The 26,865-nt window shown below is 40.6% G+C and overlaps 3 protein-coding genes across 11 annotated transcripts in view; 1 reads left to right on the top strand and 2 right to left on the bottom strand.

The window, feature by feature from the left end:
* HERC1 (HECT and RLD domain containing E3 ubiquitin protein ligase family member 1) overlaps positions 1-8,675 on the top strand; it is an 83,056-nt gene extending 74,381 nt beyond the window's left edge. For all 8 annotated transcript variants that reach the window (XM_083870689.1, XM_083870686.1, XM_083870685.1 and 5 more), the window contains 12 exons: positions 335-457; positions 1,033-1,135; positions 1,828-1,997; positions 3,258-3,396; positions 3,689-3,858; positions 4,205-4,374; positions 4,547-4,712; positions 5,007-5,083; positions 5,499-5,751; positions 5,987-6,139; positions 7,091-7,396; positions 8,260-8,675. In XM_083870689.1, coding sequence (XP_083726815.1) covers positions 335-457; positions 1,033-1,135; positions 1,828-1,997; positions 3,258-3,396; positions 3,689-3,858; positions 4,205-4,374; positions 4,547-4,712; positions 5,007-5,083; positions 5,499-5,751; positions 5,987-6,139; positions 7,091-7,396; positions 8,260-8,445 — 2,016 coding nt within the window. In that variant the 3' untranslated portion in view covers positions 8,446-8,675. The remainder of the gene's footprint in view (positions 1-334; positions 458-1,032; positions 1,136-1,827; positions 1,998-3,257; positions 3,397-3,688; positions 3,859-4,204; positions 4,375-4,546; positions 4,713-5,006; positions 5,084-5,498; positions 5,752-5,986; positions 6,140-7,090; positions 7,397-8,259) is intronic.
* Positions 8,676-9,020: 345 nt separating this feature from the next.
* FBXL22 (F-box and leucine rich repeat protein 22) lies at positions 9,021-16,532 on the bottom strand. Its single transcript, XM_083870693.1, has 2 exons — positions 14,992-16,532; positions 9,021-13,021 (listed from the first exon to the last, which is right to left on the bottom strand). Exons 1-2 carry the CDS (start codon positions 15,324-15,326, stop codon positions 12,676-12,678), a joined length of 681 nt encoding a protein of 226 aa, XP_083726819.1. The 5' UTR covers positions 15,327-16,532; the 3' UTR covers positions 9,021-12,675.
* A 986-nt stretch (positions 16,533-17,518) lies between these two features.
* Positions 17,519-26,865, bottom strand: part of USP3 (ubiquitin specific peptidase 3) — a 42,966-nt gene continuing 33,619 nt past the window's right edge. For both annotated transcript variants that reach the window (XM_083870691.1, XM_083870692.1), the window contains exons 9-15: positions 25,137-25,283; positions 23,077-23,183; positions 22,826-22,906; positions 22,267-22,385; positions 22,012-22,125; positions 21,825-21,892; positions 17,519-21,046 (exon numbers count right to left, since the gene is read on the bottom strand). In XM_083870691.1, coding sequence (XP_083726817.1) covers positions 20,881-21,046; positions 21,825-21,892; positions 22,012-22,125; positions 22,267-22,385; positions 22,826-22,906; positions 23,077-23,183; positions 25,137-25,283 — 802 coding nt within the window. In that variant the 3' untranslated portion in view covers positions 17,519-20,880. The remainder of the gene's footprint in view (positions 21,047-21,824; positions 21,893-22,011; positions 22,126-22,266; positions 22,386-22,825; positions 22,907-23,076; positions 23,184-25,136; positions 25,284-26,865) is intronic.

Genomic DNA, 26,865 nt, shown 5'->3' with positions numbered 1-26,865 from the left:
AACTGCCCATGTTTTTAACATTTTAACATTTCAAGATTTAGGCATTTTTAAGGATGAGTTCATTGTGATTTTCTGTATTTTTAAGAAGGGAACGTTTGTGCCATAATACAATCCTTTGGTTCTGTGAGCTGAGGGAAAGCAAGTGTTGAAATAATACTGCTGCATTTTTTCAGTCCTAATGGCTTGAAGACACTCTAATATGCAATGGAAGTTTCAGTGGTTTTACAAGGAAAGTTCATTTTTAAAGCACAATTTTTCTTCCTAAAGGTAGTTCATATGTTTGAGTTAGTATGTCAGAAAAAGCAGTGGTAATAACATTGTTTCTCTCACCCAGGTGGCCTGTGGCCTCAATCACACTGTAGCTGTGTCAACAGATGGCTCAATGGTTTGGGCTTTTGGAGATGGAGACTATGGTAAACTTGGTTTGGGAAATTCCACTGCAAAGTCCTCACCACAGGTTAGATTCCCAGGGAAATGATTATTTGCATAAACTTTCAGTGCTGTTAAAGATGTTGCACAGAGAGAGTGTGATTTCCAGTCATTATTAATGCCATGCTGTTATTACACTATCTGGCACAAATAATTCTGATAACACCTTATGTTGAGCCTGGTACTCTCAAGCATTTCATGTACATCATAGTGGCTGTGTCCCAGTAGCAGTACAAGTAGTGAAAATCTGAGGCTTATCTTAGAGAAGAGAGATTTTTTTCTTTTGGAAACTGGGGAGAAGTTGTTTACACAGCCATCTACTTCTTCCCATGCCACTCACCCTCACTCTCAGAAAAGAAAAGGTATTTTGAATCATTGTACATAGAGTAAGGTGTTCATTCCATTAAAAAAAAATAAAAGTTTCTGTTTCCTGTATTAATTTCCAAGTGTTAATTAAAATATTCCTACAAATGTTTGTGCTGCACAGTGGGAATAAAAAAAAATTCTTTTTTGGAAGCAGGAGTTACAGATTAAATTTGCATTTGCTTTCTATTTATATCCTTTTAATACTGTAGCTGATTTTCCTTTCACTTTACCCCATAGAAAGTCGATATTCTTTGTGGAATTGGAATAAAAAAAGTTGCCTGTGGAACTCAGTTCTCTGTTGCACTGACAAAAGATGGTCATGTGTATACTTTTGGCCAAGGTAAGACAAACTGCTCTTTGATCATTTCCATATATAGGCTTGTGCATATTTCAGGTGAAAAGGAGGAATATTATGACACATTTCTAAAACTGACCTAATGCTACATTTTAGAAACGTGCTGCCCTAATCTGAATTTTGAAACATGAACAATGCAGTTTTAACATACACCTGAAATCCAGATTTGTGGTTCTGTCTAGTTTGATCTCAGAACCACCTTTCATTTTAATTTTTGAAGAGTATTTACCTAAAACTACATTGAATTTCACACATCCAAAAACATTGGGTTACTTCAGAGTTTACGTTGTCTAATTAAGCGCTCATACTTACACACATTAAACAATCTGGGCAGGAGAATTTCCGTGTGCACTGAATGAAACATGCACAAACTTTTGAAGTCAGTTAATTCATGTTTGTTATAAACCTGTGCATTTAGATCTAGAGGCCTTGGTTTAGTAGAATTTGGTCTGTCTTAAGACTGACCATGCACACAACAGCTTAAGCAGTGTAAACAAGCACTGTAGACAGCAGTGGTGTGCAGGGAATACCTGTGCCCTTTGTCCCTGAAGGGTTCCCCTTGTGTCCCAGCCTCAGGACTGTACAGAACTGCTGTCTGTCCCTCCCCTGCTTGTGCCTGTAGTGAAACCCCCCTGAGTGCTGCTTGCCCCTGGAGAGCCTGGTGCTTGCCCTTGCAGATCGCCTGATTGGGTTGCCCGAAGGCCGCGCCCGCAATCACAACCGACCGCAGCAGGTGCCGCTGCTGGCCGGGGTCTTCATCGAGGACATCGCCGTGGGCGCCGAGCACACGCTGGCCCTGTCCTCCACAGGGGACGTCTACGCCTGGGGCAGCAACTCAGAAGGCCAGGTACACCCTGTTCTCTGCTCCCGACCTCTGGGAGCCTCTTGCTGCCCTCCACACCTGTGCTGGGCATGGTTTCCCTTTGGTGGAAAAGAGGGCTTGGACTTTTCCTTCCCTCCTTCACCCCTCAGCATGATCATGTTTTAGGCAGTTAGCATTATTTTCTTGTTTAGTCTCTGTGCTCTTTCATGGTACCAGTTTGGGAAAGGACTCAAAAGATGCTATCCAAATTATTCTGATCCAAGCTTTTTAAAAAAAAATTGCAGATTTTCTTCTAATTCTCAAGCTGTCATCAATCTTTTCAATATAATAAAATTTGTAATTGGTGTCAATCAGATTTTTGAACTCTTTAGATGCTTTTCATTATGAAAGTATAAATGAACCTTTTTAAAGTAGTGATTTTTTTGAAGTGAGAAAAAAAATTAGTAAATGAGAAATTCTTCACCACATATATAAAACCTCACATTTTTCAACTGCAGGCTACAAATTTAAGAGAGAGTCTCTTGATATATTAGCTACTGCTCTTTCAGGAAGTTTGGCCAGACGTCATCCTGTGATGTTCTAGGATTGAGTTTTTGAGAAGGCTGGTTGAGCAAGGTTTTTGGAATAATTTTTGAGGAACTTTGAGGTGGTTTTTAAAATTACCTTTATTTTTTTTTTTTTTTTTTTTTTTTTTTTAATATGGTACTTAGTATTTTTGGAAGATGAAAAAAAAGTAAAAATTTAGAGAAATTAATTCTGAAAACTGTTTATATGATTTTCCTTGTGGTTCAAAATACTGGTTTTATATGAAGTGGGAAAAAATATACTTTGTTGATACGAATTTTTTAACTCACAGAATATGAAATTAGGATATGATATGAAACTCAGTTAAAAGTCGCAACAGCTTCAGTAGATGTTCTCTTTACACAAACTTGTGTTTTCCTAAACCAAGATTTACATTCTAGAACAAAAATGCTGTTTAAATAGCAGAGGAGATATAGGAGCTTTGTTGTCTATGTATGAGAGACTGCAGTACAGGACTTAGCAGCATGGATCAGATCCTCAGTCTGGGAAAGATTTTTCAAGAAGTCTCCAGCTGTTTTCAGGTCTCTTGGGTGGAGGCACAGTATTTTGTCAAAAATAAAAGCTGAAAAAAAAATATGGCAGATATTTTTAATCACAATATATGCTGTAAACAAATACAGGTTTTTTACCATGTGCTCTGAATTCTTGCTTGGTGAATTGTAGAAATGTAATCAGCTGTTGATTGTTGCCTTTTGGTAGCTGGGGCTTGGCCACACCAACCACGTGCGGGAGCCCACGCTGGTGACGGTGCTGCAGGGGAAGAACGTGCGGCAGATCTCGGCCGGCCGCTGCCACAGCGCGGCTTGGACAGCTCCGCCTGTTCCCCCTCGAGCTCCAGGTGAGCAACTGAGCTTTCATCTGGCCTTTTCTTTAGTCCTGGTGTCTCCTGGGGTGCGAATGCAACAAGAATTTCTGAATATTTAGGAAAAAATTGGGTTTTTTTAATATCTATACCTTGTTTTGTTTGATATCCAAATTATCTTACTTGCAGTTTGGCTTCTGTCATGGTTTAACCCCAGGAGGCAGCTGAGCAGGATGGAAACCTATTGCAAGGAAAATGAACTTCATCCCAGCCATAGCAATACAGCTCCCCTTTCTCAAACAGTGTTTTGTTTCTCTTTTTGTGACAGGTGTTTCGGTGCCTTTGCAGCTTGGTTTACCTGATGCCATTCCACCCCAGTATGGGGCATTGAAAGAAGTGAGCATTCATACAGTGAGAGCAAGGCTCAGACTGCTGTACCATTTTTCTGACCTCATGTACTCTTCATGGCGATTACTTAACCTCAGTCCCAATAACCAGGTAAAATTCCATTTGAAAAAACTGGCTTAGCTGTGTTATTCTGCTAGGGAGTTTCTGAACAGATCTAGATGGACCTTAGTAATAGGCTCTGTGGTTTTCTGGTAAAACTTAAAATAAATAATTCCGGAATAATGCAAACTTGTGAAGGTATTGCTTTACATTTTCACTTATACTGTCACTGACAAGTCAGTTTCTGGTTCCCAAAAGCTTGCTAGGCTCAAAACTAAAACCAAAAAATGCTGACCTGTTTCCTGAAACACTGAAGTGCTAGTCAGGGTTTTATTCTGTAAAGAATGGAATTATATCCTTTATTGATACAGTTATTCTCATTTTTGCTTTATTGCAGAACAGTACGTCTCATTATAATGCTGGAACGTGGGGGATAGTGCAGGGCCAGCTGAGGCCCTTGCTGGCACCGCGGGTGTACACCCTGCCCATGGTGCGCTCCATAGGCAAAACCATGGTGCAGGGCAAGAACTATGGGCCCCAGATCACTGTGAAAAGGATCTCCACCAGGTCAGTGCTGCTCTCACAGGCCTTGGGTTACACCTCGAGTGCATACTGAAATTCATACATCACCTTCTGTTTTGGCATTTTGAGCTCTCTCTGGACAGCTTTGTTGATTGAGTCATTCAGAGTCTTTACATGATTGTGAGTTACATTTGTGACTGTCTCTTTTTCCCCAAAGGGGTCGAAAGTGCAAGCCCATTTTTGTCCAGATAGCAAGGCAAGTGGTAAAGCTGAATGCATCAGACCTTCGCTTACCCTCCCGTGCCTGGAAAGTGAAACTAGTTGGAGAAGGAGCTGATGATGCAGGTGGAGTGTTTGATGACACCATTACAGAAATGTGTCAGGTACATCTGTGAATATTTTGGAAACGTGTAAAGGGAATGTATCACAGTGTAGTCGCAGGAAAAAAGATATTGTAGCCTGACATAAAGACAGATGTTGAAATAAATATGTCTTTACTACTTAAAATCATCCTACCATGTTTACTTTCTCTTAGTGTTTCATGTTCATTTGTAAGGAGTAATCATCATTGAAGTGAGATATTTGTCTTGTAATGCTATAACGAATGTCCTAATAGTTCTATCGTAAGTTTTCTTTCTCTCTTTCTAAGAAGGCTTTTTTTGTTGTTGATTTTTAAGGAACTGGAAACTGGAATAGTAGACCTGCTTATTCCTTCCCCAAATGCTACAGCTGAAGTAGGCTACAACAGGGATAGGTAAGTTATCTAGGACTTCATTTTATTGCAGATGGTAGTGGGTGAAATTCCAAATCTGCTATTGACTGTTATATACCAAATGATGAGACTTCATGATTGTCTCTAGTGTATTTTTTCCTTTAGGGTGTGTTGTCACTTCAGTGTGGAGCCAGGGCATGGCTTTAATATGGGCTTGCTGGATTGCTGATGGCAGAATTCAGAGTAACATCAAGATGCAAGGCTTTGTGCTCAGGACTTCTGCCTCCCTCAGCCTCCAATGTTTTAACAGCTAAAGATAACAATAATCTCTTTTGGACAGCCCTTGCTGCTAAGTGTGCTGGTAGTTACTGTGCTGTGCTTAGAAGTGTTTTCCCTTTTACTTCTAATGAAGTAGCATAGAAATAATACTCTTTTCACTGCTTCTTTGTCCTTTCAGGTTTCTGTTTAACCCTTCAGCATGCTTAGATGAACATCTGATGCAGTTTAAGTTTTTGGGCATTCTCATGGGTGTAGCTATTCGTACAAAAAAGCCATTAGATCTTCATTTGGCTCCAATGGTCTGGAAGCAACTTTGTTGTATCCCACTCATCTTGGAGGATTTGGAGGAGGTAGATCTGCTCTATGTGCAGACCCTCAACAGCATTCTTCACATTGAAGACAGTGGGATTACTGAAGAAAATTTCCATGAGGTAAGATAGAAAGTTGGGGCTTTAAATAAAGTTTATTCTGAAAGCAGTTACTTTATCAGTGTGGCCTTCACATCAGTATTCCTATAATTTCAATCTCCATTCTTGGGGTAACAAGCACTTTGTGTGCATTTGGAATACTTTGTGATCTTACTATATGTAGTTCTAGATGACTTGTAGTAAAATGCTATACTTGGATCACTGGAGTGACTTATGCTTTTCCTGTTTTGCATAACAGATGATTCCTTTAGATTCTTTTGTTGGTCAAAGTGCTGATGGTAAAATGGTTCCTATAATCCCTGGAGGAAATAGTATTCCACTTACCTTTTCAAACAGGAAAGAGTATGTGGAGAGGGCAATTGAGTACAGACTCCATGAAATGGACCGGCAGGTAAGAACTTCGTTGTGACCTGGCTCTGTTGTTAGTGGGAGCAGGGAATTTGTGTCTATTTCCATTACAGTTTATTCAGTGATAAGAAAAGCTAGGCTTTCTACATCCTTCTGGGTCTTTGTGGTTTTTTCTTCCCCACAGACTGTTTTAGCCCTGTTTTAAAATTTAGTATTGTTTTTTCTCAGTAATTGCTCAGTTGGCAAAAGAGTGTTAGAAATCAGAGCTGGTCTTCCATTTGAGTAGCCCCATTTGAGAAAAAACGCTGCAGTTTTGCATGCTGGTACTCTAACAGGACATGTGAACAGCACAAAGATTGGCTAAAGTAAAAATTACTGACAAACATTTGTTTAACTTGGAACTGTTTCTCTTTTGTTATAACACAAATCCTGCAAATGTTTCATGGTATGTTTTGGGAAATGCTCATTACCTATTTGCATAGTTCTGTGTTTTTTGTCATTTGTATAGAGACCCTTGTGAAAGCAGTATTCTAATTATAAGGTAAAAATGCCTGTGTGATATTATCTGCATTAGAAAACAGCTTCCTCATCAGAAGTACCAGATCTCAAGTCTTGCAGAACAAGTACAGCATTCTCACCATACATCTGAGCTGGAACAAAGTCTTTTTTGTATTAACATGGTTGCTTTGTTTAGCCATCATTATTTGTGCTGCCAACTTGGAATTTTTTAAAATAGTTCTGGTTTGGATCAGAAGGTGGTGTTTAACATGCAATTACAATTAAAAATATCTGTAATATTCTCCAGGATTTTGAGAAATAGTACAGCCCTTGCAGGGGCTGCGTGTGTGGGAGGCTTGTCTTTGGAAGACATTGGTAATTCTGTCTGTCAATGCCATTTCTCAGCTGAGGAGCTACTTTTGTGTTTGGATGGTCCAGGAAGCGGCAGAAATCGGACAGTTGCACTTCAAACATCTCTCCTGTTTTTGGCCAATAGGTGGCTGCCGTCAGGGAAGGAATGTCTTGGATTGTTCCCGTTCCTTTGCTGTCCCTTCTGACTGCCAAGCAGCTGGAGCAGATGGTCTGTGGAATGCCAGAAATATCAGTTGAGGTTCTGAAGAAGGTTGTGCGATACAGGGAAGTTGATGAGCAGCATCAGCTGGTGCAGTGGTTCTGGCATACCCTGGAGGAATTTTCAAATGAGGAGAGAGTCCTTTTCATGAGGTTTGTGTCAGGAAGATCTCGATTGCCAGCCAACACAGCTGATATCTCTCAGCGATTCCAAATAATGAAGGTTGATAGGGTAAGACACTGGTATTATTATTATTATTATTATTATTATTATTATTATTATTATTTCCTCTCTAGTATAGCCTGTGCTTTGGCACTAGGAGACAATTTCCATAATTATAAATTTACAGAAAAAGTATGGGATGGGATATGCTCTGGGTTAATAAAATCACATTTTTGTTGTTTAGAAGGACATAGCTGCATGAATTGCATCTTAATTTAATTGATGCAATTGGTTATTGGAGATCAAGACAAGAAACAAATCTTTATCTACTCTAACTGTTCCAATCTCTGTTCATTTAGTAATTTTCTTTCTGTTTTTAAATTAATTTTGTGGAAATGGCAACATGTGACCACTAGCGAACTCTTAATGTTTTGAAACCACTGCAATGAGTTTACAGTGTACTGTTTTACATACAGGATGTATTTATTTAGAATTACTTTGGGATTTTGTGCAGTGAAAGCACATTCTCTGTTAACAACATGAACCAAAAACTTGATAAAATCTCAGCTAACAGGGGTTTGTCATCTTTGGTTAGGTGTCTCTCAGACTGCCTTGTGCTAAGGCACACTATGGTATGTAATTTGAACATTGTTTGGTGTCTTGCAGTGGGCTGCTAAACAGCAGTGTGGTCAACTTCTCAAAAGACTGAATTCAGCAGTGGGTTAAGTTACTTGCAGAGTAGGTGCTACAGTAGTTTTGGACAAATTTAAGGATTGAACCAATGCTGTAAACAAGGAAGGTCAGTCTGCTTAAAAGGAATTTGAGATCAAATGTGAAAATGATAGAGGCAAGGAGCAATGAAATGTGGATATGTTGCATTTTTAACTTCATTCACAGCTTACCAGTGTCCCACCTTTTATCCATTTCCACAGCCTTACGACAGCTTGCCTACCTCACAGACTTGTTTCTTTCAACTGAGGCTCCCACCTTACTCCAGTCAACTAATCATGGCAGAGCGTTTGCGCTATGCAATCAATAATTGCAGGTCTATAGACATGGACAATTACATGCTCTCCCGGAATGTGGACAATGCAGAGGGCTCAGACACAGATTATTAACATTCTGTGAACAAAATCATCTTCCTTTTACTACAAATATTGCCCTAAGTCAAATTATTGTTGACATAATTTTACAGTAACCATAGATGTTTTAGGAATATAAAAAACCAGATCTTAATAGATGGTGGCCACATTTTAGTTACTCTAAATGTAACAAAAAATTAGATGTTTTTATTTTTTTGTGATTGTAAAAAGAAAAAAGGAAAAACAAAAAGGTATGATTGGTAAGTTTTTTCTCCTTTTTTGGTCACTTTTGATAAGTTTGCATGGAAACATTTTGGTGCATTTTTGTTGAGAATAGTACATTTGTAAGCCCTCCCAGTGAACATGAAGAGTTGTACATTGTGTATAATTGTTCATTAGCCAGGACAGTTTTACATGAATATTCACATATTTATTTTGTTTTAATTTGAATTGCCTGTGCAGGGTTCCTTCTGCGGAGAAAAATAAAGCAAATTGAAGACTCAGTTGCTTGTATGCATTTGTGAACTCTGGTTGGTTTACTCAGGCTTCATACTTTTGTATTTTGTCTCAAATTATAGTCTCACAGTGTTGAGATAGGGTATAACATTTGAAGCATCTTACAGTGTTTACCCTGGTGGACTGTGCTGTGTATCCCTGTACTCTGCCTTCTCCTGGCCCGAGGCCTTGGCTGGTCAGATGTATTGCTGTTCATTCCTCATGATGCTATACAAGTTCATGCTGTGCTTGGTTCCTTATTGCTTTTTGTTTAAACATTTTGCTCCTCCAGAGTAGTTGTTGACAGTAACAGCATGCTGCCTCCTTGATTCAGAAAACTTTAAATATTTGAAGGAAAATAATAACATTTTTAATGGACACATTAATGTAGTTAATTCCTGGTACACAAAAATTAAAATTGAAAGGACAGGGTAGTATTTAAGGCTGTGAATTTTATTCACATATTTAGTTCTGCCTTTGGTCTCATTTTGTTGCAACTGTAACTATTGTAATCAGCATGGTTTGGATTACACAGTGATTGATGTTCCTGTTTGGTTAGGACAGCAGTGTACTTCACAAGGAGATCTCTGCTCTGTGCCTTAGGAAAGTGCTGGGCAATAGATAATTGCCCATTTTCTCTATAAAAGACATCGCTGATGTCAAGCTATAAATGCTGGTTGGTGTTCAGAGCAGGATGTACATGGGGGAGGAAAAGGGGAGAGGCTGTCCCCAGGTGAGTCAGAGCTGCTCTGCTCCCATTTCCCCCAGCCTCTTCCTTCCTCACCTCCTTGGGAAGATTCTGTAGGGACTGAGGGCTGGTGAAAATGTTTATTACTGTCATCTCACCTGGGGTAAGACTGGTCTGAGTCTGGAGTGTAGGATAAAAATTCGTGTTGTTTTCTCTTGTGTCTGTTGTATCTTAGCAAGGATTGATTGGGGAATTTCCTGGTTGTCCAAGACTGAGCTGCTGTATTGCTGCCAGCTTCCAGTGCTCAGAGGGAGGGCTTGGTAAACTGTAAAAATTTGCAAAGCTGGGTTTAATCTGGTGAAGTTCTCTCAATTAGGATTATTTGTTGGCTCTTGAAAAAGGCAAAAGCCTAGCTATGATCAGTGACCACACTGCAGTGAAACATCTGAGGGGGATCAGGAGTTGGGGGAAGGAGGGTCTCAGGGCTCTGAAATCATGCAGACTTGATTTTCTGCCACACTGTGTATTAGGTTTCAAATTGGACTGAGCTACTGGTGTCTCATCACTGTGTTGTGAGGATGTATAGTCACATCTTGGCCTAAATGTGTAGGTTTAATAGGTAAAAAATACAGTATTTAAATAAATGGGGAAAAGTTAAGTTACTAAGTGCTGTATTATTGCCTTCTACACCTCATGGGTGTGTCTGACTTAGCAGCACTGATTTGTCAACCCGTTTCAATCAGCACAGAAAGTAATAGAACTGTGCCTGAAAATGACAGTTTTATATGAACTGTGCAGTTGGCTTTCTGGATAATGAAGATGTTTTTGGAGGCAGTTTACAGTAAAATCAGAGGGGATGTTGATTAAAGGTTTGTGCTTGATGGAACTTTAATGGCTTGGAACTAAAGAAAGCCATAGACATGTTTCCATCCTTCCATAATACCCTAAAGTAAAATGTCATCATTTTCTAAACTCAATTATTAAATTGGATTGTGAAGTAAGAAAATTCTTTATTGATGATGAAAAAATGTATCAATACAGTTGTGTTTAGATTTTACCATGTCATGAACAAATATCCCCATTCAAGGAGGGGAAGAACGAAGTAGTAAGTTAGAGCCTTTTTATGCAAATAGGCAAAGAAATCAAGTGGAGAGTGTTTGAAGAACCTTTTTAGCTCTATGAAATAAAGCTGAAAAACAGGACAAACCACAAGTCCCACAAAATACGCCCTCCCCCCCGCCCCCGAACCTGTAGAAAAGTGTCAAAAAAGCTTAAGTAATGTGTAGGCAGATGCAAGTGTGCTTTCACATCTTGTAGCTGCTTGAAAATCTGTTCCTGTTACACCTACAGAGACATGTCTTTCACCACAGAGTCGTGGGAGAGCTGGTGGCATGAGGAGGTCTTTGCTTGCTGCCGTGACTGTATAAATTCATACCTTGTTTTGGCTTTCAGCAGTGGGTGGAACTGCTCTTGTGTATCCAAGGCAGGAGATGTGTCAGCTTCCCAATTTCACATCACAGTAAATTTGTTCAGCTCAGCAATGTCCTTTTGTAGCTGTCAGTGCTGGGTGAGGATGGCTGTTTGTCCTTGTCCACACTTCAGTTTTTTCCTTACATTGTGGTGTGTAAGGGCCTTACTTAAACTTTAGGAAGGACTTAATGAAATACCAGTTTTACAGTGTCCATGCTGTTAAATATCTCTAAGTAATGAAGATGCAATAATTTATTTTCTTTATTGGTTTTGAGAGTGAGTGTTTCTTACAGATGCTCATACAGATCAAGTATTTGTCTAGAATTGCAGCATTGTTTGACTAAGTTGCTGTAATGCTATGATTTATTTCTTAGCTCAGCCAAATTAGAGAGTACCAAGGATATCTGTGGATCACTTAACCAGGATCAGGAGAAGTAAGTACATTCAATTATATTGAGAGCTGTAAAGTCCTCTTTGGTGTCAAATTTTGTAAATGGTGGCATAGTGTCAAAGGCATGTAAAAAAAAGTTTCACTTACAGATAGGAGAACACTATGCAGGAAAGGGACAGCCTTGTGCTTTAGGATGAAGATACTGGTTTTGTACTTCACAGTTAGAAATGGGTGTTTATATAGAGCTGATCTGTAGTGTGTTCCTAATTTAGCATTTAAAGCTATAAGCTGTTAGTCCCTGTCTTTTCCTGTGGGTTAGTTCTCTGAACTAGCACTTGTTCATATTGCACTTCCTTTAATGTCTGCTTTAAAAAAATAACTTGGTGCATCTTATATTATGAAAGTACATCATGCAGAGGGTCAAACTGTGTTTCGTGTGCCTTTAATCCATGCTTCCCTCATTAAATAAAAAAGCCTGCTAAATCAGCTGCCACTGTTAATCATTGAGGAAGTGCTGGTCATCAGTACTCTGCCTTTGCTAGAACTTTCAGGGAGTGGTTATCCTCCTTAGTGGATGGAACGACTGTCTGGATATACCCTTTAACAGAAATTTGGTAATCACTCTTCCCCTGAAATTTGTGAAAATCCAGCAGTGACTCAGGCTCTCTCTGCTGTGGCTTTATGCCCTTGCCCATTACATAAGGAGTTTTGAAAGTGCAGGGTCCAGTCTGAACCTTGTAACCCAGTGGGAGGCTCTTCCTCACAGTTTGTTTTCCTAAGTCTCTGTGTGACTCATTCTGCCTTAGTTCACTCTGTGTTTCTTCCATGTAGTCAGTGAAGCTTGCCATCAAACTTACTGCACCATGTCAAACTACTGTTAAACTTTATTAAAAGTCCATAAAATTTATTGAACTCCATCAAATTATTTGCCTTTAATAAACACAATGCTGTTCCCTCTTCTGAATGAGGTGAATCTGCAGCAGGAGGGTACCAGAACAGCAGTTTTCAGCAGGTCTGGCTTTTTGTGACAGCATTGCAGTGTTTTCCAGTTTCAAGGAACAACAGAGAGCAAACAGTTTTTTCCTGAAGCCCATCCAGGAGGAGATGCACGCATTTTTCCAGTACACCCTTTACAAAACAACCATTTGTTTGGACTTTACCAGAATCCACAGAAGTAGCCACCTCAGTGAGGTAAAATACCACACTGATTATTTTGCTGAATTTAAAGCTGAACCCATTTTCTTGATGCTTTTTCAAGCATCAGCCTTTTTTCTGGCTTACTGTCTGGGATCATGTTAGCACTTCTCTCTGCTCTCAGCATTACTGAAGGACACTTTTCCCTGACTCTGTCTAGACCAGCTTGTGTTACATTGCGGCAGAAATCCACGTGGAGTATTCGCAGTGATGCCCCGTGGAGGGTCACTGCCTTCAGGGTGTGGTCTGTGATCCGCACACAGTTCTCCAGTTTGAGGCTCTTCAGGTTTGGGCAGTTCTTGAGAAGCTGCAAAATGCAGTCGTCTGTAACATGGCCACATCCAGAGAGGGTCAGAGACAGCAGATTTGGACATCTGAAAGCAGGATGGTGACAGGTGATTTGGGAGAAATAAATCATAGAGCTTGCAGAAGCAAATAGCATCAAGAATAAATTATGAAGGCTGGAAAAATGCATCCACTTCATCAGGAGGGGCAAAGAGGCACAAGTAGGTGAGTGCACGTGTGTCCTAATGTTCAGCTTAACTAAAGGCAAAGTTTACCTCCTTTGCTTTTTCTGTTGGTAGCAACATCTCTAGCTCGGCTGGCACAGGGGCATGTGGAGGCCTATTTAAACAGCAGCTGCACCATTTTTTCTTAAGGAGTTGGATGGTGCTGTGCTTCTCCAGGCACAGACAGGAGACCCAGTAGAGAGAAGATTCATTTCAGGATGAAGTGGAGGACAACTGAGAGAAGAGACTGCTGAGCATGAGCAAGTAAGGCCCTCCCACTCTTCATTTTTGGAATTACAGATATATTTTATCACCCTGGATTTACTGAATAAGTGCCAGCTGCTTCCTAAAGAGTCTTGATGTTCAAACCCCACACAGCTCTTAAACTTTCCTTTGAGTCACTGAAACTGGTAACTCTATTATTATAAACAGTGATGCAGCAAATGAAAAAACTTTTTCTTGCTGCTTGAGTAGGCCTGGGGAAGTACAGGAAAGGCCTGTCCCTAGTGGGGTGTTCATGCTGTACAGGAGCTATCCTGGAGCAGCTGCTGTGCTGAGCAGGGCCCTGTGCAGCAGCCTGCAAACTGGCTACTGGCTCAGTCCCCTCTCCAGGCAGTAGCAGTTCAACATCCACCTGTTCAGCTAAACAGAGTGTCACATGCAGGTCTGTGTTAATGTTGCTCTCATAAGACCTCTAGACAGAATTTTTTTTCTTTTAACTCTTTTCTGTTAGGAGTAGTTGGAGGACAAAGCTGGCAGCAGTCAAGAAAGGCTCTAACAGAATAAAATCACTTCAAACTCAGAAAGAAAAGTTAGATACTTTATTTGCATTTTTCTTTCTACACAGTGCTAGGAATTTTGGCTGGGAATGCTTTTAATGGGTTGCAGCAAAAAGGGGCAGCACCTTGTATTATCCTTCCTAGGCACACCTATCCTGGTTCCTCCTTAATTAATCCAGATTTTTATCTATCATTCTAGAACATTTACTTCAGAAATCTGGCACTTGCAATTTAATCCCTTTTTTGAAGCTGCTTTTCAGTTCTTGTTTTGAGATTCCACTGATGCTGGCTTTCATCAACACATTCTGTCCTGTCACTATCCCATAATTTATTGGCTTTTTTCAGTTGTTCCAAAGCTGAGGGCTGGCTATGGCACAGGTGCACCATGTCAAGGAGGCACTGCCATGGCCGTTTGACTCTGCTTTGGGACAAGCCAGCCCTGGTGTTACCCACACACAGCAGAACTGGCTCTACCCCATAAGCCTCTTCCTGTCACTGCTCTGTTCCGTCCTTGGTGCTGCCTGGCAGCAGCAGAGCTGTGAAGAAAAAGCTGTGCACCTCGAGTTGCTTTTCCATGGTGGCATTTCTCTTCCCTCACTGCAGTTTAGAAGCAGGTAGAAATTTAAACTTCAGTATAATAGCAATATTTATTTCTTAGACTTAACTAAAGCTGACACCTAGTAACATGTTAATTGAATTTGGTTGTAATGAGGTGTGTTCACTCTTTGAAATCAGGACTCTGTTCCAGGCAGCTCCCCAGACTCGGCCAGAATGGTGCAGTTCAGCTGAGCAGCAGTGTGGGAGGCAGGAGTGCACTTTCCCATATTAATAACTAATTCTTAGAAAAAAAGAAGGAAAACGTAGACTTAAGGGAAGTCTGTATGAAGTATACCCTATTGCCACTGTAAAATGAACTTATATTACACTAAAGTTGTAAAGGCAAAGCAGTCATGGACTTCATGCTCCATTTCAGGCAGAGGCTATGGAATATTTGAAATAACTCTCACTTCACTCGTCTTACGGCAGTTACTGCACATTCACACCCACAGAACATACCTGTTGCAAACGTCTAGTAAAAAATCACTGACAGTGTTCTCATGCCTCTTACAGAAGTCTTTCTGGAAACTGTTTTTCATCCAGTCCTCAGTGTTACACACCTTGACTCTCTCCGAATACCAGCAGATGGATAAGTGTTTTAAAGCAGGTCCCAGGAGAAAATTATCCTTCTTTAGGTCCACTGGAGAATGAAAGTTCAACAAAGACCACAGTAAAGGATCCTGAAACACTTCTAGCAACTTGCGACATGTTTTTCCTAGATTTTTCCTACTGTTTTTGTCCAGAAAAGAGAAGAGATGTAAAAGACATTCCCGGTTCAGCTGGGTTATGTGCATTGCCTGGCAGCGTCTCTTGGACTCACGGAGAAACAGCAGTGCTGGAGGGAGCTTGCGCTCACCAGGAGCCTATTGAACATATATGGTTGTGGAATGGGGTTTATTTTTGGCTAACAGCTGGTGCAGAAGCTCAGAACAGGGAAAGGAAAAGAACCATGGATGCAGCTTGTGCTTCTTTTGTCCAAGGAAATGGAATGGGCATGTACAATTTGACTGTCATGAAATGCTTCCTTAAAAGGGATCTTTTTTTTCTCCTTGTAGACTCTCTTGAGGTTTAACAAAGTTCTTGTGCTGAGTTACTGGAGTGCGAGGGGGCTGTACCTACAGCTGCCAGGCGTATCTTTGTCAGTGTTTCTCATTTGGGAGATTTGGCCTTCTGAGTAGCACTTAAGAGAGTAGAAGTGTTGCACACTACAAAATCAATTTGTTCTTTGATTTTTCTGAAGCTGCACATTTGGTTCATGTTGAAGGACTGTTAGATGGATAATGGAACTTTCATAAACAGTTTTTTAGAAGGAGCAGAAACATTTTATGGGTGCCTTGAAGCACACACACACTCTGCAGTTCAGTTCACAAGCCTCAGAGGTAAGGGCAGTTTCCTGCCCAGTTAGCTGAGGCTGAGCTGTGATTCTATATACAAAGCTGGCTGTGTCCCCCACTTCTGCAGGAGGTAAGCAGTGACAGAGGCAGCCATGCATGGGAACAGCAAGGCTATGTTTAGTTCCTTGTGGGCATGTGCTTTTAATAGATGTCTTCTGTTGGCTTGAGTTTTACAAGTTTGGCTACTCTGGTTTTGTAGGTTTAGTTTCATTACCACAGAAACCTTTTTTCCACCCTTTGGTGGAAAAAGGAGGTACTTTTACCTGGAAAACCACTTTTGTATCTGTTGTACAGTAATTGGAGAAAGTGTAGCAGAAAGTTTCTAGAAGAAAAATAAAGCTACAGCAAGGACAGGTTGGAATTAAAAGCAATAAGCATCCCTTTAACTTTCCTGCTTGTGAATCAAAAATGCTTGAGATGAAGGTATTTTTAGTCACCTTCTGCCTGGTGAATAAACAAGAATAAATACATCCAACAAATCCATAAAAAGTTACAGCAAACAGCACTGGGGGATTTTTTCAAGTGGCCTGCACACAAATAGTAGCTGGGAGACTATGCACCTATGATATTTTAATCAGAAGTGTTTTAATACAAGACAAGGTTGAGTGGGACCCAATTTTACCTCTTTCTTCTTACCCTGAGAATGCAGTTTAAAAATTAACTCTGAAGAACAAGATCTGAAATTTGTTTGTAGTCTGCAACAATCATAGCTTGAGGAAGTGCTTGAGTAATGTGTATCTGAAACACAGCTGGCATACACAAAGAAATGGCACTTCTTTCTGCTTTATTCTTTAGTTAGTAACTTTCTACTATATACAGTCAGCTGTGTTTAACAGCTGCCGGTCTTCTTGGTTTTATATGCTTTGTCATTTAATATTTTCTTTGAATTGATAAGGAGACTGCTCAGAAACAGCTCTGGTCAGTGCCACAAAAGGGACAAGATTTCACATACCAGGTAATGCAGTTCACTGGAAAACAGCAGCTTAAAAGTTGTGCCTGCAGGCATTGTTCTTCATTCTCATATTGGCATTTTCAACTCTCAAGAACTTACCTTTGTTTTTGAGCAGGTTTATACAGTTGAGACTTCTCAGTTATACATACAGGAATACTATTTTTAAAAATATTAATTAAAAAATCCCCCCAAATTAACAACAAATAATCCAGCAAAACTGAATGATGAGGATGTTAGGATGGACTCTTGGCAGACAGAGGGGATACAACACAATCTGCCATAAAAATTTACAGCAGTTGGGTGACAAGGCATTTAAAATGGAATGGCATATCCTCTTCAGGTCCTCTTTGGGGTTAGATGCTAAGTTTGGTAGAGGTGTTATGGAGTTACGAACACTGCAATTGCTTTATTTTGCTGTATTTTCCCGGAGCAAGATGCAGTACTCTGCCATTTGTGTTCAGAGGCCATACACCAATGTTCTGCAAGCCTGTAGAAGGACAAGAGAAGTTTAATTTTCTAAGGAAAGGAGACACTTTAATGGCACATTTTCCATAAACACACTGTGTGATGAGATATAATTCCCATTCATCCTGGAAATGCTCCAGAAACACACAAGATGAGTACAGTCAGTAATCATCACTGAAAATTATACACGAGATTTTAATGGTAAACAATTACAACTATGGCACTACAGTACTTCAGAATATCCTAAAGCACATTGGAATCAGCTGTCAAGGTGCCCATTACCTCTCAGTAAGACACAGACACATCAGAGTAATGAAACATTGCTGGGGGAACTTCTGAACACCACGTGTTACACTTCCCATTGATTTAGTAAAATCTTCATAAATGGCCTCCTGCTTTTGATACAAGTCCATTGTCCCTGCCTGTCTCAAACTTTTAAACTCTCGTCTCTTGCTGAAATTTAGGAACTGGACATTCTGCAGTTTTGATTTGACATAAGTCTTGGCTCCAGTTGTATATGTGGCTAAACAATCACTAACAAAAGGACAGCCTTTGATTGGACATATTTTGGTGAAAAAGATGCAAGTCTTTGAACTGTAGAGAACAGTTGCTGCTTGCAGAGCCGTCTCAAGCAAGAAAAAAAATTCTTGCCAGCTAGTGTGTAATATGATGAACAGTAAGTAGAAAAGAAACATTTGGCTTAAATGAAGAGAGATATTCCCCCCGCCCCCCCCCAAGCTAGTAGATAAATATAGGATATACAAGCTAGATTAAAAAGGTAATACTAGGCCAGGTGCAGTATGTTACTGGTTCAGTGCTCAGTTACTTTTTTTTTTTTCAGACACCACACTGAATAGAATACAGTGGATAAGCAAAGTTCTCCACCAGGAAGAGAAATACTTGTGTTGCCACAACAAACTGTTCATACCGTCCATCAGGGTTTGCAGTGGGAGAAAGTTAAATTAGGAAAGGATTTACAATGTATTTGTTCCAGCAAAGCATATGGCTGAGTCCTGAGCAGCACCTGCTGCAAGGACAGCCTGCTGCGACTGCATTGTGTTCCAAGGCTGGCCACACATGGCCCTGCTGGAGACACCACTATCCAGGAGCTGCGTAGGACACAGCAAATGGGACTGAAAGAAAATGCTCAACTGAGAACATAACTCTGACCCAAACCATTGCTGACAGGTAGAAGTTGATTAAAATAAGTGAATGTTGCTGAAGATTACAAACTTAAATTTCTAAAAATACAGAAAGGCACATTTACATCACTGTCTTGCAAGAACACTGCATACACCTGACTGTTTTAAGTTCAACTGCTGCTGGCCCAGAGATAGTTGCGTATTTTAAGCTTGGCATTCTCAAAGGTAAATTCTATAGAAATTCTGGTCCAAGCAGCATGCAGAGCAAACAAAGCTAGAAGTGGCATCTGTGCAGCTGCCTGTGAGCAGCAAGAAGGGCAGGAATGTGATACAATGCTTCACCTTCCCTATTTTCTGCTTGTATAAGTATCAGCAACTTATTGTTGTTTATTAAAGAAAGGCTCTGCCTGTAAGGAAGGGAAGGTGACAAACTATCTACAGTTTAAAGCAGTGATAAGTTCTATTTATTGTTCAACATCTTTATAAATATGTCACTGTATCAGATTACTCTACAGTCTTAACCTGTGTACATATTCAAAACGCATTAGCTATGCTGAACGATTTCTGCAGTTTTGGATGAAGCCAATTTTCCCTTTCCTGGTTTAAGATGTAACAAAGCTCTTGAGAATGGCCCTGTACCAAATCCCTGACTGTGATTTGTCCTTACCCTGGCCTCTGTACAGCCAGCGGGACCCCAGGGCAAGGCAATGCTGTACACTCCTTGTACTGCAGGCTGCTCTGGGCTCCACTCCAGCCTCCCCCTGCCCTTCAGGGGCATTAACTAAAAGAGGACTCACAGCTGGAGTTCTTGTGTGTTTTAAGACAACTGCATTTTCTGTTAACACAACTAAGAGCTGCTGTTTGGTGGTGGGACTCTCCATGAACTGTATTCTCCTCTTAATGAGCTTTCAGGAGCATCCAACTCTGTTTGGCACAAGAGACCCAAAGGTCTAACCAAGGCTAGAAAGGGTAGACTGAGGAAACAGAAATGCAACATTTCTCAAATTTCATATTTTCTGTCAGATTCCTGGCTTTTCCAGTATTGGTTTTCCTGTCTGCCTTTCCCATCATAGTAGCTGACTTCCACTCATCAACAGTAGAGCTAAAACTGGTTTGGGGTTTTTTTAGCATAGTCTTTTTGTATTACAAAGGCAGGTTTTAGAAACTGCACCATACCTCTGGTGTTCACCTACAGACTGAACAAAAATGCCACCCTGGGCCAGTGTCTAAGCGCCACAGGAACTCCCTGAGCTCAGGCTCCCTGAGTGTCTCTAGTCACAAGCACACTTGCCTCAGCACCTCCCCCTGAGGGCTCTGCTGTGAGAGACTGAGCATCCTCCCATGAAGTTTGCAGTTGAACTGATAGAACAATTCCACGCAAAGCACCTGCAACACCATCTGTCACCTCCTGCTTCCTACTGTAGCCATGGAGCAGAGGGGAATTTAGGGAACCTACCCCTGTTCTCACAAACACCAGCCCTGTTGTACTTCCAACTTCCACCAGGAACTAAGGAGTTCTAGTTGGGGTTCTGCTACCAGGAAGTTGCCCCAGTTTTCAAGCACGTAAGTGTTCATGATCAGATTTCAAGATGACAGTCTAAACCAAGAGATGTCTAATGCAATTCAGGTTCAGTTAAAAAACAGTAAAACTAGATGTTATTTTGACAGGTACATTTAAGATAATGGTTTCAAATTTGCAGGGGGTAGGGGGCAGAGCATATCTAAGCAGTACTTGAATTCAGTTGCAGTATTGATACAACTGGACCAACTGTTTATTTACAGTGATTCCTGAAATTGACCAGCCTGAATACACACCAATATAGCAGCAATTACCTGGCCTGTTTAATGATGCCACATCACCTCTCTTGTGCACAGAAACAACATTGGTCAGAGGTCACTGTTTAAGTTCCTTGCACGAGGGAAAATAGTACGTGCAAACAATTCCTTGATTCAGAGATTAAATCATATCTACATAACAGGACTGAGAACAGCACGATGTTGTATTGCTCTTCATAACCAAAAGCACATTTATCTTGCTTGTATGGAGGACAGAGTTTTTTTGATGTAAATGTGCCTTTAGATAGTGAGAACTGAAAACATTAATATAAAAAAGTCAAATAACTATTTCATGAAACTATATATATATATAAAAATTGACTTATCACAACTAAAGCAGCAAATCAAAATCTGCTGAGGTTTTCTGGTATAACTAAAAAAAAGTTAGTTTGTGTCCAATTTCAGTAAGTCAAATGCTACCATTGACACAACAAAACAAAAACCCACAAGAGGAAATTGCAAAGTGCACAATGAAATTAATAAGTCTTGGATCAAGTATTTATGGAAAAATGGAAATGTTTGTCCGGTGGACTTGATAAGTAAGAATGCAAAGGAGGTATTAAAGTTTCTCTGCTCCAGGCTTGGCTTGGCGCTCCACGTAGAAAAGGATGTAGGCCTTGGCCTTCCCCACGGTCTCCTCGTCGGTCAGGGTTACAGTACTGTCATTGAAGTGGAACCAACGGCCCTCGTGGGCTGCATACGCCGTGTAGTGGCCGGAGCCAACACTGTGGAGCAGGCAGAGGGACAGCAGTCAGGGACACACCTCACTGAGGCACCTTCTCTCTAAGGGACTGCCAGCAGGCTAAGGAAGGAAGGTACTCACAGCCCTCCAAAGCAGATGCTTTTCTCTTTGAGCTGTAGGGCTCAAAGTTCTCTAAATTAAAGTTTTACAAGAACACATTGTCTTGTCCCTTCTATTACTCTCAACAATCTGTCCAGGGCTGGGAAAAGTTAAGACTCTCAGTAACTTTACTTCAAAATATGTCCAGCGCCAGCCCTGGTGCATGCCTGTGAGCCTTCACTGCTATAGCAGGAAAGGTAATGTTGATGATCTCTTTCACCATACACATCTTTGGGCTGCAGTTGTTCCAAGCATGCTCTCAACACTTCTGAAACATAAATGCAAATGTACCTTCCAACGAATAAAAGAGGAAAAAATAGTCCTGCTTTGTAGTAAGAATTTCATAATGAGGCATTAATTTCTGGAAACCCCCTTGAATCCTGCTCTTGGTTAAGGGCTTTTTATTTGTAGAGGCACTAGAGAATTTTCATCTCACACTTGCAGTCATTTACCCCAAAGACTGCCAGGGGACATTCACAGGCCTGACTCTATTGGATCTATCAAAATAAATTCAGTTTAGCTCCCTGCTGGTTTATAAACTACAGCTTATTTCCTCCAATTAAAATACATGCCCTAGGGACAGAAACTCCTACATTAACTCCACATGTACTGTAGTGGGAGAAAGTGTGTGCCAGGAGGACAGGCTCATTCCATGTACTTACCCTGAGCCATGATGCACAACCACAGCCACGAGGTCATACAGGCAGCTCTCTGGGCCACTGTTTTCAGGCTGTGGTAGGAAAAAATCAGAAAACTCATCAATTCTCAATAGTGCCCACTGTAATTCGTAATAAAGACATATGTCATGGAACAAATTTGTATGTCATGGAAAAAAGTGGGTCTTATTACCTCTAACAAGTAGCATTTCATGTCTAGGCCTCGCAAGGGAAACTCAACATACGTATCAACTTTGTTTCTCAGATATGCTGTCCAGTGAAAGCGTTTCAAGTGTAAGCATAGCACCTACAGGGGACAGTTACAAAAGATGTGTTAGAGGAGTGGGCTGAACTTGATGCTGGACACTGCAATAGCCATGGAAGAAGGAGGACTTGGTTGAACAATTATTTCCTTTGACATTTTGTCATTTCCCATGCTTATACAAACCTTTGGTAGTTTCTGAATCCAGAATTTTTTGGTGGACTTCTGTTTCTTTTTGCATTTGTGACACATGTATAGCTCTGTCTCATCAAGTTCTTCCAGGTCTGTAAAACTGCGAAGACAATCTAGAAAAAGCAGCTACAGTAAGTGATTTTTGTAACATGAAATACAAGTACAGCAATATAGGTTTGCTCATCTGCTGCAGCCATTCTAGTTATATCCATCTGAGCAATAAAAAAGCTGTGTAATAATGTTTTAATGTAACGTTGTAACATGCAATCTTCCCTGTTCCTGAAAGCTGCTAGAAGTTTGAAAGAAAAAACAGGCATTCACAAAATCCCCATCTTCCAAAACAAGATTCCATCCAACATTTAAGCACAAACGCTTTCAAACAAAGATAAATGACTTTCTAATATAGAATGTATCTAAAGCCAAACAAGCTTTAAAAGTTGAATAAAGTGAACAGACACAACAACCAGGGTTGAGTGAACTACATTAGAAATGCTCCGACTAGAAAGAAAATCCTCTTAGGCCTGGTATGATTTCATTAGCCAGGCACTCTTACCTCGTAGTGTGCACATTGGTCCACTCTCTTGGTTTTTAGTACGTTTATTTCTGAACTGACTGGGAATATCTAGCGAAAGGTCTAGAAAAGCAATGATTTAAAAAACAAAATTAGAGCTGAACAGAACAATGTCTGGCCTTTTCAGGCTGAAACTCCAGGTCTGTCATCTGACACCTAAGTTTACCAAGCTTGAGATTTAATTTTCTGCTCTAAGTCATGCGGTATTTGGAACACAAGAGGCAGCACCTTACCTAGGAATGGGTCAAACTTTCTAGATTCAGTCCCACATATTAGGCAGTTGACCTCATTTTGAAGAATACCTCCAAAAATGGCAGTGACAACAGTAGACGCTCCATTTCTAGACAAACCACATCAGAGAAGTACAGTCAGCCAGAAAGCCAGAGCTGAATTCCCAACACCTGTCCCACGCTTGGTGCTAACACATCTCAGTGCCCAGCCAAGCCCACGGAACAGAGGACTTGGTGCTCCAGGCAGAACGGGCATTCCAGCTGCCCAGGGGCACATCACATGTGTGATCCCTACGCTGCTTTATCTTCGACCTAAAAAAGGGTGAACTGGGGGGCCCTAAGCAGATGCTCAAACTGTCAATGTTGTCAATGTCCAGTTGGGTGCATTTCTATAGTGGAGCTGTACCTGACGCTCACATAGGTCAGGATTTTAACCCTGTAATTAAGACTTCATCTGAAACAATTCTTTTTTCTTAGGTAGGTCAAGCATATTTTTAACTCTACACCCTTTCTTACATGCACTTTTAATTTCTTTGAGCACATTTCTGCACTTCACTGCCAACAACAGCTTAAGTTGCATTAAGACATGATAAACAATGTGCAACATCAGCATTGTTCTCTAAGCTTTCATTATTCTCCTACTGAATTTTTTTAGTAGATTATGTAATGGGCCTGCTTTTCATAGTCCAATCAAAAAATACATAAAACAAATTCTGAGTTACATTATTATACAACACTAAGGCTTGCAGAAACTTGTGTTCCTTCCCTGTACTCCACCTACAGCTTTATAGCTCATCTGAACACTTTCTGAGCAGGAACAAATAGCTGCTCAAATGGACTGGTGCACAAAAAGAGAGCATTCACAGCTTATTCGTTACTTTACTGGAAGCATTAAAGCTGCCCTCACCAGAAGGGCAGCTTACCCCATCTCACTGTGCATTTGAACAACCCTTCTCAAGAAGGGCTACAAACTTAGAGTAGATAGGTGAACAAAAGTTAAATTCTCCTTGGATTTTGACATCCAAAATACTGACAAAATAAAATCGGTTTAGGTATCAAATACATGTCAATCCTACAAACTTAGAGTAGATAGGTGAACAAAAGTTAAATTCTCCTTGGATTTTGACATCCAAAATACTGACAAAATAAAATCGGTTTAGGTATCAAATACATGTCAATCCTACAAACATTTTAGGATTCTTCTGGGGGATTTTTAAGCATCAGCAGCCCAATATAAACGCAGTAAAGAGCACAGTCTGAACTCTACACTTTCCCTAACAAAGCATCTATAAGACCCTGCATCTCAGGCCTGCTTACTCTGTCCTAATCAGTACAAAAGGGAAAACTTAAGTTCAGTGTAGGGGAATCAAGGACTTAGGGACCAAATGGTTTTCTCTCTTGTTAAGAGTTTCAATCTGTGAGAAAACACAGCTAGGACAGAGGTCAGAAAAAGCAGTATTTTGACAAGTATAGAAAGAGGAGTGAAACACCAACACCCAAATTACACATATTTCAAGGTACACAGTAGCATGAAAATCAAAATTATGCAGATAAAAAAGCACCAGCTGTAGCTGTCAAGTGATACACGAGATCATCTGCAGGAAAACTGACTTCAAGCTCTAACTGCACTGCTCAGTCACTAATCCAGGAGGTCTGCTGACAATTTAAACATCAAAATCCTTGGCCATCATTTTTGCTCCTGCAGCATTCAGGCTACCGCCTCAAGACAATGATATTTTGGGGAGAAGAAAGAATTCTATGGGGTATAGAAAATACAGTTCTTTATTTTTTAAAGACTAGTGAATTAAAATGTCTTTACAACTTAGCCTGTATGCTTACTCACATCTATGAAAACTGCTGATATAAGTAAGACACTTCCTTTTGAAGGGACACAGATCCTACAGAATGCTCATCTTTATAACCTGCAGTTTTGCACTGCCTGAAGTTAGAAGCACTGAAGAACACTTAAAACAAGGAACTCTGAATCTGAAATTTCAGAGCTACCACACACAGACCCATGCTAAGGCATGAAGGCTTTGAAGAAACTAAAAACTACTTCTTACATGCAACATTTGTTGCTTGCAGACAGGTTAGAACTTTCTTGCAAGATTACTGAACGTGAAACACCATTGAAGCCACCCTGGAGTTCCAGATGTAGATGGTCCAAAAGGTAACGCATGAACTCGTGGGCATCCTGTTGCTGGTATCCCCTTAAGAGAAAAGGAAACAACAACAAAATTGCTTTAGAGGCAACACAAGGCAAGCACCAGGGTTACAGGAAAAAAAAAACTTTGCTTGTTTAATCATACTGAGCAGACTTCACATATGTGCTTGGTACCAAGAAAGTCTTTCAAGTAGCCTCTGGAAAGGTGCAGCAATGTCCTGACAAATTACATGATTTTTGACTTTGCAGCTCACACTCTCTGCACACCTCTCATGAGACTGGAGAAACTGTTAAGAATATACAATTCAGATAGGAAGAGAAAGCATCAGACAACCTGCCATGTGCTCACACACTGGGCCTAATGGAGCTGCCACATTGTTCTCTGGCCTCACCAACCCCACCTGTGCAAGGGGCACCCCAGGACTGCGTCCCTGTTAACTGAAATACGCAATGGCTGGCAGCAGTATCTTCTCCTCTGTCTGCTTTGATACTATGATTTGTGCCTCAGCAGAACTGCTTTGAATCTCATTCAGACAGGGTACTATTTGTCCCTTCCTGGAATCAGCCACAGATTAAGGTCAATATATTGTAATCTCAAACCTGGTAGGATTCAGAAGAGAGACACCACAAAATGCATTTTTCATGTGGACCGCAGAGTCAGTGTTTCTGAGTGGTGCTCACTGATCTGACTCTGGCAGGTAGAAGTGTTCATCTGTTTAGTCTCCTCCTCACCAAAGGCAGGAATTTAGTCTCTAGGTTTGTTTTCCACATGCATTTTTCAGCATCAGTATGAAGTCTGAAATAATTAGGATTGAGAGCACCATTTCTTCTAGGATGAGACCTACAGCCATGCTCAGAGTTGCACATCTCCTCTGCATAACTCATATTCTGGGAGAGGGAGGTAACGGTGAGATATTCAGAGCATCTCTTGAGCATTTGGATATGGTAGGACAGGGCTGCAGTCTCATATATGCTGTGCCATCAGCAGTTATGCAGCTCAATCATCATAATTTCACTACTAACAAACTTTACCAAAAAGAACAGAGAAGCCATCAGGGTAAAACATGCCTTTTAAGTTATTTAAGCTAAATCATACATCAAATTCAACAAACTGCTGTTCGCTTGCCATTAAGCCGCACACTGAGACCAAGCAGGACAGGATACAGAGTGAAACACTGAAAGCTTTGTGCAACACTGACGTAAGTATGTGCAGGTCACTGTAGGCCTAAGCTACAGAAATCCCTACACAGCAAGAGCTCACTTGCCCTCCACCTCCTGTCCATTCTCACAAGCTGTTTTATCAGGCCTCCCCTTTTCCACCTCACTACCTCACCTAAGTGCTGGCAATAACTGTCAGGTAGGAATGTCTGGGAGAGAAGTACAAATGGGTTTTTAATGTGAGTGCTCAGGGGAGGGAAAATCTTGTAAGACTCATGGCAGAGAACCCAGAGGTGGAGAGAAATGCTAATGGACTCACTGCAACAGAAATATGCAATGTGAGGCCGATGTGTTTAGTGAGGAACATAGATGTGTCCTATGAGAGTATTGCTGAGAGATAACAGAATAAAAATTAAAATTTTCACTTCGTAGGATGCTTTCTTCCAAACCAGCAGCATTAAAATAAATCA

The sequence above is a fragment of the Zosterops lateralis genome, assembly GCF_965231275.1.
Source record: "Zosterops lateralis genome assembly, chromosome: 13".
Taxonomy (NCBI): Eukaryota; Metazoa; Chordata; class Aves; order Passeriformes; family Zosteropidae; genus Zosterops; species Zosterops lateralis.
The sequence above is the reverse complement of the archived record's forward strand: the minus strand, read 5'-3'. Positions and strand labels throughout refer to the sequence as shown.